Source organism: Drosophila montana, unplaced genomic scaffold, assembly GCF_035044405.1.
Source record: "Drosophila montana isolate Dmon_TW-CO22-7 unplaced genomic scaffold, ASM3504440v1 contig_1455_1, whole genome shotgun sequence".
Classification (NCBI taxonomy): domain Eukaryota; kingdom Metazoa; phylum Arthropoda; class Insecta; order Diptera; family Drosophilidae; genus Drosophila; species Drosophila montana.
In genome coordinates this window covers 1,253,287-1,267,357 of record NW_026996406.1, presented here as the reverse complement: position 1 = coordinate 1,267,357, position 14,071 = coordinate 1,253,287, and the positions used below count along the sequence as shown (strand labels likewise).

Below are 14,071 nucleotides of genomic sequence, written 5' to 3'. Positions count from 1 at the left end.
TTTGTGGCAAATGCTTATGTTAAATTTATTTCGTTTCCTGTCTCTTGTAAACTAAACAAAATGAAAGCAAAAACACCGAAAAACCGCAGCACAATTGCATTCGCTGAGCCTTTAAGAGCTGTCGGACAGTTCGCAAAAGATATTTTAATATTCTTAATGCGCTTTAGCTAATCTAAGTTTAACTTGATGCTTAAGATACAATGTGAGTTGCGGTAGTTATCGCTTTTCTCATCTTTTATCGTGATGTGACTTTCAGTTTTGACCAACAGCTGAGTAAGAGTGTCGCCTGGTCTAATGAAAAGAACTATACCTGGGCGATATACATATTTACATAAGAAACTAATTTTATGATGTAGAGAAAGGCAATGTCACAAGCACTCGTCATGCTATTTACTACCTTTATTCCAATATATTATGATATTATTCACCGAACGATAGACTTTAAGCAAAGCCTTCCTGCCATTTATATTATTTCCTATCGCCCTTTTATAATATATTATTAATGTTATTTCGTTGTGAATAACAACAAACTAAATAAACATTTATCAAAATTAAGGCTCGATTTGAACCAGCGACTTCTCGCTTGCTAGTTCGACATCTAAAATCCTAATTGAACTATCAACATTTCTTACATTTTATGCGCATGTGAACTATGTTGCCTGCGCGTTTTCCCATAAAAAACCACATACGTTGAGTATTGTGGAATCAGGCTATAAGCCTTCTGATATCACGTTTGCAAGCCTTTATCCTTGGACGCATTCGCCAAATCTAAGTATTGCTGCTCACCTTCGACCCAAAAGGCAGCATCAGCAAATATTTCAGCTTCCTAAATGGCAATCAGCACAAACTCCTTTATAAAGTATATATAGATAACAGTTTTAACATGCATTGATTTATTATTGCCTGTCATAAAACAGCCCACTTCAACTATTGTGAACTCTCATGCCCATAACAGACGCCCAGCCAAACAAATCCCAGCGTCTATTAACTCATGACAACGCCAACGTGATTTCCCAGCGGCAAACTAGCAACAATTTACACACAAATTCAAATTATATTTATCTTATTTTCGAACTAAACACGCAAAGGACAATGGACAATTGCCGATGGACTTAAATTGCAGCAAGGACACTTGAAACGGCAAATCCGTCTGCATTTATTTTTCGTAAGATGTTTGTTTAATTTCCCCAGCGTGTGGCTTGCAACAAAATGCGGCATGAACTCAAAATAATTACAAAATATATGGTGCTCAATGTCAATAAGTCAGATAACAATCAAGCTTTAAGGTGCTGATATCGTAATTAATTCAGTAGAAAATTTACTTAATTTATAAATAATATATTAGAATGCATTATATTTTATGAAACATGGACTTACCGACTTGTCCAACCTTTAGGATAATAAACTTTAGCGTAGTTAAAAAATATGCTGAAAAGAAGAGAAGCTGTATATTAGCTTTATATATTTATCAATGACAATATAAACATTACAAGAGGCAGAAAGAGCGCACAAGTCGGGTATGTCCGACTAGGATTTAACTTAGGGTCCAGTGTCGAGTTAATTCTACAATCATTCAAGCTTCTTTCTTTCTTCTCTTAGACCCATACCTTATATTATGATATGCACTCTTGATGTGGCACACAAGAGCGTGTAAGTACCAGGGCGCAAGGCTCTCAAATTAATAATGTGTTCTTTCCAATTTCGAGAGGACTGAGGGGGAGGTAAAAGACTAAGTCTAGACATACTATATATGCTACCTTACCAATTTAGTATAATTCTTGAGTTTTCGATAGCCTACATACTAATTTAGCCTACATACATGGAGCTCTTAAAATTCTCGGGTACTCGAGTTTAGTAAACGGAGCTCTTAAAATTCTCGATATCTCGATAATCTACATACTAAGTTTAGCATATAAAGCCTTACAATTCTCGAGAACCTACACACCAAGTTTAGAATACAGAGCTCTTATAATTCCCAACCTATGCGCATTAAACTATGTCGAAAAGCTCTTGCCTAAAACTATCCCCTTTTTATACAGGGTATAAGATTACGTGCAAAATGTAGACAATGCAACCTAGGCATTCAGGCTGCTTTTGTTTGTGAATATTGAATATTCATTATTCACACAAATCCAAGAACCTATTAAAAGAGTAACTGCATCGAGCTCGGCCTTCGCATCAGTTTGCATCAGTTCGCAATTAAAGCTGTCAGTGATAGCATTGGATCATCATTAAATAAACACAATCGATCATTTAGACAACATTGTTGGATGCCATAAAATGCAGAGATAGCCAACATTAGTTGGCCATTGTGCGTGTTTCGCCAACAACACACACACATACACAAACAGAGAGAGAGAGAGAGAGAGAGAGAGAGAGAGAGAGAGAGCGAGTTCCATTTGAATGGGAAAAGCTATTGATTTACATGGCCTTGTTTAAAATAGGTAGGTACATCAGCTACAATAGCAAATCCGCGCTGCTGTACAACTTTTGCAGGTCATACATTTCAATTTCAATGCATTGCAATTGCGAGTTTGAGTTTTCAAGGCCTTATTCAGGAATGGGCGAAGAAAAGGGGGCAGGATTTGCTTTTCATTTGTTCGAAATATCCACTACGACACGTTTGTGAGCCGCGCTAGTTCCTGTTTCCTGTGAGTGTTAGAAATGGCAGAAAAAAATAGAAAGAAAGAAAAAACAATGAGGCATTGCAAATTACTTCGACACATTTGCCTAGCAAATTGGAAAAAAAAAAGTGAATGGAAAATGCAGACACATCCATTGATGTGTTACGCAGCTTAAAGATACGTTCTGTTTTTTTTTCCCCATCAAAACTGAGTTTTTATAACATTCTTAAATGTTAGTTATAGAACCTAAGCATCCTTTTGGAGTAAAGTTAAAAGACTTGGATTGATTTTCTACAAATCTGATTTAACTATGGGTGTTTCAAAATGTACTTGAACTGTAAAAGAAAACCTCTGACAACCTTCAAGAGCTTCTTATGGCAACAGATATCTTTATGATCCGGGGCAAACCGACCAATTACGACATACGCACAGACTACAACAGAGAGACAGAATAGAATGTTTCAAAAAGATAGCATTAAAACTAAGAGATTAGTTAGTATAGAAACAGACAGAAGGACATTAGTTAATGCTGATCTAGAATATGTATACTTTATGGAGTCTGAGATGTTTCCATCTAGCCTCTATAAGGCTATCAAAACTCACACATCACAATTGACGACAGTTTTGGTATTCATAAGAAAGCGGTGCACATCTCTAAAAAACAGGAAAGATCGTTTCCCTTTGACCAAAAGCAGACTGTGGCGTTTTGGGTTTCCAAGCGGGTTTTTACTTAGTTTGCGGATGGAGTAAACATATTCATGCAGACTCTTAAAATGCGGCCTTTCAGTACTGATCTATTACCTGTAAGGTCCCCTATATTCAGGAACCTTTCAAATAAAGTTAACCTAACCCATTAACGACTTTTCTATAACAATTTTCTCGAGCCTGCGAGCAATGAGCTTACACAAAGATTTCTTCGAAACATTTAATATAATTATTATTATCATATTGTTGCTAGCTTGAGATTCCAAACCAAGATGAAAAGATAGATACTCTGCAACAGCTCTCAACTTAACGCAACTCAGCTTTCTGTTAATTAACTGGGTACATTTTGTGTTTAATTAATATTTTTTGATTAATAGAATTATTTTAATCGGACTAATCTTCACTTCCGAAGGTGCTACACAACTCTCACTTGCCCAATATACCATGATAACAGGAGGTTAACATTCCTTCTGTTACTTAACAGAAGCTCTAGTGCTTAAACGGATAACAGAGAAAATATGTATCTCGAGAGTTATCAATGAGAATATAATTTTTATAATGAAACCAAATATTCATAACCGAAGAGCAACTATGTATTCCACAAAACAGAGGCTATCCGCTTGTGTAAAAAAGGACAATGCTTCAATTTTGTAAGCTAGTTTAAAAGTCTGATCAGTTACAACTAATCTTGGTTTCTCTTGCCAAACTTTCCCTGCTTGCCAACACGACGTTTAGTTTCTTTAGTATTTGGCACATTGGCCGCGGCGTGGTCCCCGCTGCCATTCGAGGCCTGGTCGTGCGTGATGTCCACGGCGCAGCGACTGGGAAACCAGCCGCGAATGGGACCCTTGCGCTCATCCTGGCCGCCCTGATCCTTGTCAACGACTCGCTCGCCAAAGAGCCAATAGTCGCGTACTCGTGTCACTCGTATAAGATCGTCCGGCTGCAGACGAATGCGCGGATCGTCTGTGCAGGGTGCGCCCAGGGTGACCATCAGACCCTGCGACCAGATCGGCAGCCAGTGCCCAGTCGCCGCCGTAAGGCATTTGTAAGTGCGCGTCCGATTGCGCTTGTCGGCCTTCTGGGCGAGCTGCTCGCAGGTGAGCGCATACTGATCGCAGCCCTTGCGCAACGGCCAGTCAATGCCCCGGCTGCGCAGCTGCGACTCAATGTTGAACACCTGGCCCAGGTTCGCGTACCAGCCGAGGTCGTAGGGAAACACAAACGGCTTCAGTTTGTGCATATATCGACGCGTTTTCGCCTTCTGCACTATCCAATGCTCGATGTCTGTCATATTCTTGAGAATGCTCGACAACTGTATGAAGAGCAGCTTGATCATGCACAGCACAATGCCCAGGGCCAGACCGAAGCTCATGATGCACATGAACAGACTGAAGAAATGATAGTGCAACAGACGCGTCAGGCTGCCATTGTGAAAGAGCCGAGCCTGATGATAGCTGCTGTAGAAGAAGCGAATCCCACCACAGGTGAGTACGACAGCGGCATGAAGATTACTCAGAGCATAAAAGAACAAAAAGTACACGAAATAGGCCTGATTGGCCCAGCCCACACAGCGATTGATCCAGGGGCAATGATGATCCATTTTCTTCACGCAGCGATCGCAGCGACGACAATGATGCGTACGCGGCGCCTTATAACCCTCGCACTTCTGGCAATATTGCAGAAACTTCGTCTCCCGGTAGTGCACCGGCTGCCAGCGGCGCGGCAATAGACCCGGACCCGTCATCACGGCCAGCACGTAATTGTACACAGCCAACAGATTCAGCAGCACGAATAGCGCAAAGTGCGCACTGGTCGAAAAGTTCGCTTCCGGTGGCCACCATTTCCAGGTCGTCAGCGTCACGGTCAGGGTCACGATCAGAGCTGTGATCGGACCCCAGTGCACGAAAAGACTCAGTTCGTTCGGATCATCCGTCATCGCCATATTCGACTAATGGATAGATTTCTCCTTAATTTTTAGTATATATTTTATAAGTTAAAAAAATTTAAATAGTACTAGTTGAATATTCATTTGAAGTGCACGATTCTATGTTTGCTGACAAACATCTCCAGATATACATACTCCAAAATCGGTAGAAAGATATATCTCTATATATAAATATGTTTGTCCTGACTGACTGACTGACGGATAAGTAATCAGCGCACAGCTTTCTCATTTTCAAAAATCTTTGAGAGAATTGATTTAGTACGTGCCACGGGCAAGGACAGGGTCAAAATTTCCTAACCCCATAACTTGGTCAAATTTTATCCGATTTTCACAAGGTTTTGCTCTTTGTTCATGGTTTGGCCTCTAGTTCAATTTGGCATCAAAATCTGGCAACATTATTTTTGGTCGAAATTCATGTCAAAATGTTACCCTCAAATATCCTATATAGACATAGGTCAAATTTCCCAGCCCCATAACTTGGTCAAATCTCATCCGATTTTCACGAGATTTAGCTCTTTGTTCATGGTTTGGCCTCTAGATCAATTCTGCATCAAAATCTGGAAACATTAATCTTGGTCGAAATTCATGTGAAAATGTTACCCTCAAATATCCTATATAGACATAGGTCAAATTTCCCAGCCCCATAACTTGGTCAAATCTCATCCGATTTTCACGAGGTTTGCGTCTTACTTCATGGTTTGGCCTCTAGATCAATTTGACATCAAAATCTAGCAGCATTATTTTTGGTCGAAATTCATGTGAAAATGGTACCCTCAAATATCCTATGTAGACATAGGTCAAATTTCCCAGCCCCATAACTTAGTCAAATCTCATCCGATTTTCACGAGGTTTAGCTCTTTGTTCATGGTTTGGCCTCTTAATCAATTTGACATCAAAATATGGCAACATTATTTTTGGTCGAAATTCACTGGTACCCTCAAATATCCTACACTCACAGCCGAGTTGGTATAGCCATGTCTTTTCTGTTGGTTTTAATAGGAGCTCAGTTTTAAAGCCGTCGCCTGGAAACTTTATATTAGTCCGTCTTTCTGCTGTATGTAGCCAAATCTTATTATAAAGCTGATAATATTTGATATTTTCATCAAACAAAGCATTTACGAGGTTCACTTTTCTCACATATAAACTATCTCGTTTTAATTTAAATTAAAAATTGCTATAGACGCAAGTTGGCAGCTTTAGCTCAATTGCACGTGGCAGAAATTGTCGCAAAATACACAAATATTTTCGGTAGCACTTGAACTATTAACATTATTCACTCGACGTTTTTATTTGATAGTAATACATATCTGAACCTTTTTTACCTATGAATATTACACGAATACGGCATCTAAAATTTAATGTAAATTTTTTTTTAATAATCGTATGCAAATTTATGAAGCACTCGCACTTGCATATAAATTTTCACTTAAGCCGCAAAATGAAATGAAATATTTGAATGCTGACAAAAAAAAAAGAAACAAATAGTAGCAGGACACGCCGCAGGGTCTGGTTTCGGGCATTATATTTGTTGCTGTTGTTAAAAATTAATAGCAATATTTGTGCCCGGGCAGCGGGCAACAAAGAGACACCAAACTTCAATTGAATTTGAATACATGCCATAAATCTGTATGCATTTTGTCTGGCTGCGGAATTTTGTATTATTTATGGAGCAACATTTATGGCAAAAATTCTATTTGCGTTTCAAAACATTCACTAATGCTATTAAACGATGAACACACACGAATATAACTCGAGTTCAATGAAAAATTAAAGCTAAGCTGAGAGCCTTTTTTTTTTTGAGTAGCTCGGCGGGTTGGGGCAGGGGTTTAATTAAATTAATTACTTGCGATATATAAATTTCAATTAAATTAAATTTCTCTGCACAATTTAAGCAAGAAATAAATGTAATTTAAGACAATTGCAGTTAGCTGCTTGTGCAGGTATCCCAGCCCTTTGCTGCCTGAATGCACAGCTTTTGCAAGTTGTTGGATACACACACACACACACACACATACTGACACACACACACACACACACACACACACACACACACACACACACACACACACACACACACACACACACACACACACACACACACACACACACACACACACACACACACACACACACACACACACACACACACACACACACACACACACACACACACACACACACACACACACACACATGCAGACACATGTGCGCCATTTAATGAGTCTCTGTCTCTTTGGCTGTGCTGTGGGGATTTGTGTGACTTGTGACTCCTTGTTAGCCTGCACTCTTGTTGCCAGTTGCCCCACACACACACAGACACACACACATGCCACCTAACAAGCTCTGTCATTTATTTATGTGCAACATTTGAGCCTAACAAGCGAAAGTGGCAATGGCATCGTAGCAGTCACTAGACAAGGGACACCGTACACTGGACACAGGCAAGTGGGTAATGGGCATAAATAAACTTGCCTGCATACAACCAACACACAATTGGAATTTAAAATCGCACTTGAGTGTGCGAGCGACGATCTGTATCTTGCTCTCTATATGGCTAACAAAGCAATCTATTCGGTTTACATTCATATACAATTGATTCAAACATAATTGCAAATTGATACAGTGGGCGTGGCCGAAAACAAAACAAACCAAAAGCAGCTGACATGGCTTAAGCTGAATAATATATATTTAATTTATATTTAATAAATATTATTTAATTTATTTATCCATTGATCTAAAACCTTTTTTATTCAGATATGCAATTTCTTGCATTACAAAATCTTTGAATTATGATTCTATGGAAATGGAAATTAATGCTCTTAAACTTTCTTTTTATTTCGAAAACAAGTTGAGTCTCAGTTCTTTTTTAGAATCCAAAATCTTTTGTTTGGAAAGTTTATAATATTAACCAACCAACAGCAAGGTATACATAAACACCTTAAGACAAACAATTTGTTTGTACAGATTTTAGAACCTCCCGATTCTATTATTTGCTTACTCTGCTATCGACTCTAGAATAACAAATAGCTTGTCTCCTGTACGAAGTTTTAACCTGTTGAGAATTGCACGGAAAACATGAATCCGAGCGAGCAGAATCTATTTACCAGCGGCAAGAGCATTTCAACAATATAAGGACCACATGACCTCAATCCGATCAGCTTCAAACCAAATTTCCTATTTATTCTGTATAACAACGTTTTCGTAACACAAAATTTTATTTAGGAGTTTTTTGTACTTAGATTTATATCTTTCTTCAATGGAAACAAGCGTTCATAATCTTTTTGTTAAGCTTAAATGAGTTTTCTGTACTTAAATTCTTAACTTTTGCATCGTTCATAATCTTATTTCATACAAAAACCAAGGCTCTGAAAATAATTCTAACTAAAAGAAAGATTTAATTCCTGTAACATTAAAACTATGCCTAAAATCCAAATTAAGCGACTTAAATGCATTCGTGACCTTCTTTGAACATCTTGTCATTTATAAACTAAAATTCAGCTACTTATATTAATGTCAATTTCTGTTTTTCTTAAATATTTCAAGTGGTTGGCTCTTGAGTTTTTATTTGGCGCATTTCAATGAGCAGATTTTTTCAAAAGCAACTCTTGATTTTGGATGGAGGCGGTCGGGGGAGGCGGGTAAGGGACACACAGCTTCAGTAAAAAACCACGGAAAACTTCTTAAGTTAATTTGAAAATTAAATTCCCAACATTAAAACGCATAAATGACACTTAAGCTTGTATGTGCCTCAGCTAAGCAGCAGTTCTCTTGTGTGACTAAAGCGCGCTGTTTGTTTTTCTTATCAAAATGCCTGCGGCAGAGTGCTGGCAAACACGCACAAGTACACACAAGCTCACACAGTCTAGCACACACACACACACACATAGACAGCTCTGGTGCACATATCCCTTAAGACAAACAACGCACAGAAAACGAGCTTCTGCTGACGCCGCAGCTGTAAGGGCAGCTCTATAGGCGGGCAGGGCGGAGCTGCGAAGGGCATCCGACTGGCCAAGTGCACGCTTACGAGTCAAGAGTGCAGAAAAATGCATAGCATACAAAGCGGCGACGGGGCCTGAGACGGCGACGGAGGCAAGCAGCGGCTGCGGCAGCGGCTGCGACTGAGACTGAGACAGCCAAAGACGTTGCCAAAGCAAACAAGCAGCAGCGCAAGGCATATAAATTGCGTTGCTTGTGTGAGGGGAACGGTGGGTGGTTGGGGGGGGGGGCAGGCAGGGGCGTGGTATAGGGGCAGATGCCAGAAAGCGGGCTGTAAACGTTTTTGGTGTTTGACATACGACGTGCATTAGCAGCAAAGTCAAGGATTAGCGCCACTTGTCTTGAAGAGCAGCGCCAAGGCGAGGCCTCCAGCAGGCCGCAGTCGACGTCGCAGCAGCAGCGGCAGCAGCAGCGGCAGCGGAAGCCAATGCAGCAGCAGCGGCGACTAACTGCAAATTTAAAAAGGCAGTTTAATCCATTAAATTTAACTGTGAACCAATTTGCATGCGATTGTGAATATAAGCAGTGGAAAATGCAAACAATTCAATTTGACCGCGGCAAAAAAGAGACCGAGAGAGGGTGGGAGAGAGACAGAGAGAAATGCGTACAGAAAGAAAGGGGAGAGAGAGAGAGAGTGCGACAGCAAATATGGGGAAATGTTTTCAAAGGGCGCGCTTTAAAGTATTGAACAAAAAAGGCAGAGAAGCAGAGCATGTGGAATGAGTGCTTTAGTCGGCAGTGCTCGACTGAAAGATACCCTGTAACCAGCGCTGCGACAAGCATTCGAAATGTCCACCATACAAGAATACACTGAAATATTCTTAACATATATTTAACATATGAGAGCCTAGGAGAGAACCAGGTTTGGCGTGTTAAGAGCTAACCATTTTCGAGTTGGGTTTAAGAAACCAATCGATATTATCAAAATGGAAGGAATATCGTTAAAATAATAATAATAAACCCCATTCTGCGTATGTTTAAGGGTACTACATTTTTCAAATACCAAGTCTCTAGCTTTTAAAATTTTAGATATATAGGCGCACATAGAGGAAAATAGATAAAAATAATCGAAAATAAATAAAATAATAATAAAAATTATTAAATCATTTGGTGTATTATGTGCTAGAATATTTTGAGAGAATGGTTAAATTTATTTGTATATGAATTAATTTAAGTAAGTATGGGTATGTCTTTACTATTCGTTCTGTTCTTTACTTGATCAAATCTAGTCACAGGATGACTCATCTTAACACTAATGCATAACATAATCTGGGACCTGCTGTACTTCTGTGAATGCAAGCCAATGACATCCTACTATAATATGTATATCAAATTTCAGTTACAGTTTCCAGCTTTTATAGTTAATCAAAATGAACGCCAGAAGCACAACAATAGCTCATAGATCAGCTCGTCGTTCCGATCAAGTATATATATACTTTATGGTGCCTCACTTCGCCAGTTGCAACAACTTTTATACCCCTTTTACACATATTCAACGGGTTTAGGGTATAACAAAAAAACAAGAGAAAGGGAAAGAGATGAAAGCTTAAAAAAATAGACAGCAAAAATATGTAGAGAGCAAAAGCGGAAAACGGAAAGACGTCAAGGAAATGCCAAAGCTATCGCAAACGCGTTTCGCAATTTTTTGAAGGATGTGTTAAGTCAAAAAATATGCAAATTTAACACGCACACACACAGGCACACACAGACACAGACATACGCACCCATTTGATGGCAGGCTGTGTGCCTGGTAGAGTTAATACGCCAAAAGGTACAGCCAGGCACTACGTACAGCTATACTCTATTTGTATTCGTGTGTGTGTGTGTGTGTGCCTGAGTGTGGGTAACGTTCGTGTTATGCATACGCAAGTAGTGAAAATATCATCAATGGCAAAATATGAATATCTAAAAAGCATAACACAAATGGAGCAAAAAATGAAGCTAGTCTCTCGACCACGCCCACTTTCAACCCACTGCCCCGTGTCTATGTGTGCAGAGGGGGCGCAGGCGGGCGTAGCAACTAGTGCAAATGTCGATTTTGAAGTTGAACTCAAGAGCTCAATTTCGAAGAAAACAAGAGTATTTTTTAAGCAGACCACATGATACTCTATCTAATGGAATGTGCTGTATAAGTTGGCTAAAATACCCTGGAATAACGAATAAATATATTGATATCAGTCCACACAATGCTCTCCCTTCTATAATGTGATATATGTATATGTATGTAAAATATTTTTTAACATATATTTCTTACACATATAGTTAAGTAAACTACACACAATACTCTATCAAATGGACTATTCTATATATGTTATCTTAACTAGACCTGCATACTAAGGAAAAAAATTTGATAGCAGACCACACAATACTCTATCTGCGCAGTATACACTATTCTATATATTTCTTATCTAGTATGTAAGCCCTTGTTCCGAGCTGGAATTAAAACACAAGTCTTTTATAGTTTGATAGTTAAGCTCAAGTTTAAATTATGTTCGAGGTGCCGAAAATGAAAGTCCCTTGAATATATATATATAAATATATAGATGTTTATACTTTTTCAATGAATGGGATTAATTAGTATAATAAGAGATGCCCATAAAAGTATGCTATAAAACTCTTGAGTGTTCGGTCTGTAGTTATTTCCAGTAAAATGGTTGACTCTATGACGTATTATATATTTGGTACGGTCTATTCTTAAGTATGCCGCATGTGTCTGGACGTCGGAATATTCCATTCTCCAAGATAGAATTAAATAGCTACAGAAACAATTCTTGTTGCTCTTGTGGTTCTTCTTGTTGCCGTTCGGGAATTAAACTCGTATTCTACATACTACAGTAGACTTTTGATGATTAAACTTCCTTCCTTAATTAATCGTATAACTAAGCTTGGTATAATATATATTTATAAGTTAATTACGGGCTAAATCGACGCTTCTGGATTGACTAGTCAGTTAAACTTATCTGCTCCCACCTAATTAACAAGTTATCGTACAACTTTGACTTGCATGAAGTGTTCCGAGTCCTCTGAGCTTATTACAACAAGCAGTACAGAGTAATCGGCTCAGAGTCTTCTCTTCATCGTAAAAAGTCTCCTCCTCTTAGCTATTTGGCAAGTAGACAGTCTTAGTCTATACTCTTAGTTTGTATTAGATTATATACTTCGCCACTCGTGTCGAGTTGGGATGCAGCACACAGCATGAGGGTTCGCGCGAAAAAAAGATTTTAGATTTTTTAAAGAGCTGCTGCAGAAAACTTTCCCCTACCATATCTCACAGTGAATCAACCAACTGCCAGTTAGAGTATTTGTTTCTAGCTGCTGCAAGTGTAGAATAGCTAAAGTTGAGTTGTTCCTAAGTTGCCACAACTGCTGAGTCCCTGGATTTGCTGCAGTTGCGAGTCGCTGCCAGGCACAACAACCGACATTAATCTGTAATTCCAGCTCCAGATATGCATCAAGAGGTACGTGAGTTGGTTGCCGCGCGCCGCTCTATGCCTCGCTTATGGCTCATCTGTAGATGCCTATTTATTATCGTAAGGTTCTATTATAAAACGCCAATGTGAAACGATTTATCTGCATCGAGTTGGCATTGTAGTGAAATTGATTTCGATTGTCCTTGCGATAAATGTGTATATTTATTTTATTTGAGTATATTTAATTGTTGAAGTGTTAGGAGGCGCCAGCGCACATAAATTTGCCGAGCGTCTGCTGTAAATTACAGCTGAAGCAGCAACTGGCGCATAAATCTTAGCTCGCAACACGATGGACAGTGTGAAAAGAATGCAGCTATGCAAAAGCACACACACACACACATAGCGCGACAAAACTGAGGCATTCACAATTCACAGCTCACACTCAGCCAAGTCCTGGCCCGCATCCGACCCACTCGAAGCGCCCATCTGGGGCCACTTGAATTACGTACGCCACAAGTGAAGTAATGAGGAAGTCTCCCTCCCCCCCCCCCCCCCACCCTCCCTCGGGCAGAAACGGAAAAGGGAAAGCAATGGCAACAATTGCGTAAACGCCGAGGCGGAACCGGATATAAATATTAAAGCTTAAGGCTATATAAATATATACTACTATATTTTCAAAAGTCTAACTAATAAATAAACTTTTCCAAGTGCCCGCATTTAAGCATGTGCAAAGCGAAACATTCTCCAACTGCCTGACTGATAAACGATGCTAAGTAAATAAAAAATGCTGCGCAATTTATGTGGTCTCAAAAGTTTTATTATGCCAACAGTCCACATCAATAAAACAAAAATAACAAAAAAAGGAACGAACTTAAAACAGAATAAAGGAACCGAGAGGATGGCTTTGGGGAAGGTCGAGCGGGAGATGGAAGGTCACGCTGATATATTTTCCCAATAACATGACAAAGTTGATTGCAAACAATCTAATAGACTTTTCAGTAATTTAGCGAAAAGAGATTTAACTGAAAATAGCAAAAAATAAATGGAATTATTTGTGTACAAGTACTTTGGAAGTGACAGTTATAAAAGATGAAATGGCAAGCTCTTCAAAGCGATTATCATTAATCAATAAGTGGAACTTTAAAGATTTTACATTAGTTGAACTTTGTTTAAATTACAGCAAGAAAATATTTCGTTTAATCAAGTAACGATGTTTTTTGCCTTAAAAACTTTGGTCCTTTTTCTTACGCACACAAGAGTGGGTCCTCTATGCGATTGTCCCTTCTATGCGATTCTCAAGCATTGAAGCATTTGTGACAAATCTTAGCAGCGCATTTTTAAGTTCTTCTTATGAATGTGTATATGGCCTTTCTTTGCGATTCTCA

The 14,071-nt window shown here is 39.1% G+C and overlaps 1 protein-coding gene and 1 long non-coding RNA gene across 2 annotated transcripts; one reads left to right on the top strand and one right to left on the bottom strand.

The window, feature by feature from the left end:
• Window positions 1-3,854: 3,854 nt before the first annotated feature.
• Window positions 3,855-5,374, bottom strand: LOC135430968 (palmitoyltransferase ZDHHC6). Its single transcript, XM_064685825.1, has one exon. It carries the CDS (start codon window positions 5,272-5,274, stop codon window positions 4,012-4,014), a length of 1,263 nt encoding a protein of 420 aa, XP_064541895.1. The 5' UTR covers window positions 5,275-5,374; the 3' UTR covers window positions 3,855-4,011.
• Window positions 5,375-12,877: 7,503 nt separating this feature from the next.
• On the top strand, window positions 12,878-13,836 carry LOC135431366 (uncharacterized). The gene is made up of 2 exons (XR_010436782.1): window positions 12,878-13,459; window positions 13,517-13,836. It is a non-coding gene; the product is annotated as an uncharacterized LOC135431366 (long non-coding RNA).
• The last annotated feature ends 235 nt before the right edge of the window (window positions 13,837-14,071 follow it).

Coding starts and splice junctions, on each gene's coding strand:
- LOC135430968 (XM_064685825.1), bottom strand. CDS start 5,274: ATGGCGATGACGGATGATCCGAACGAACTGAGTCTTTTCGTGCACTGG.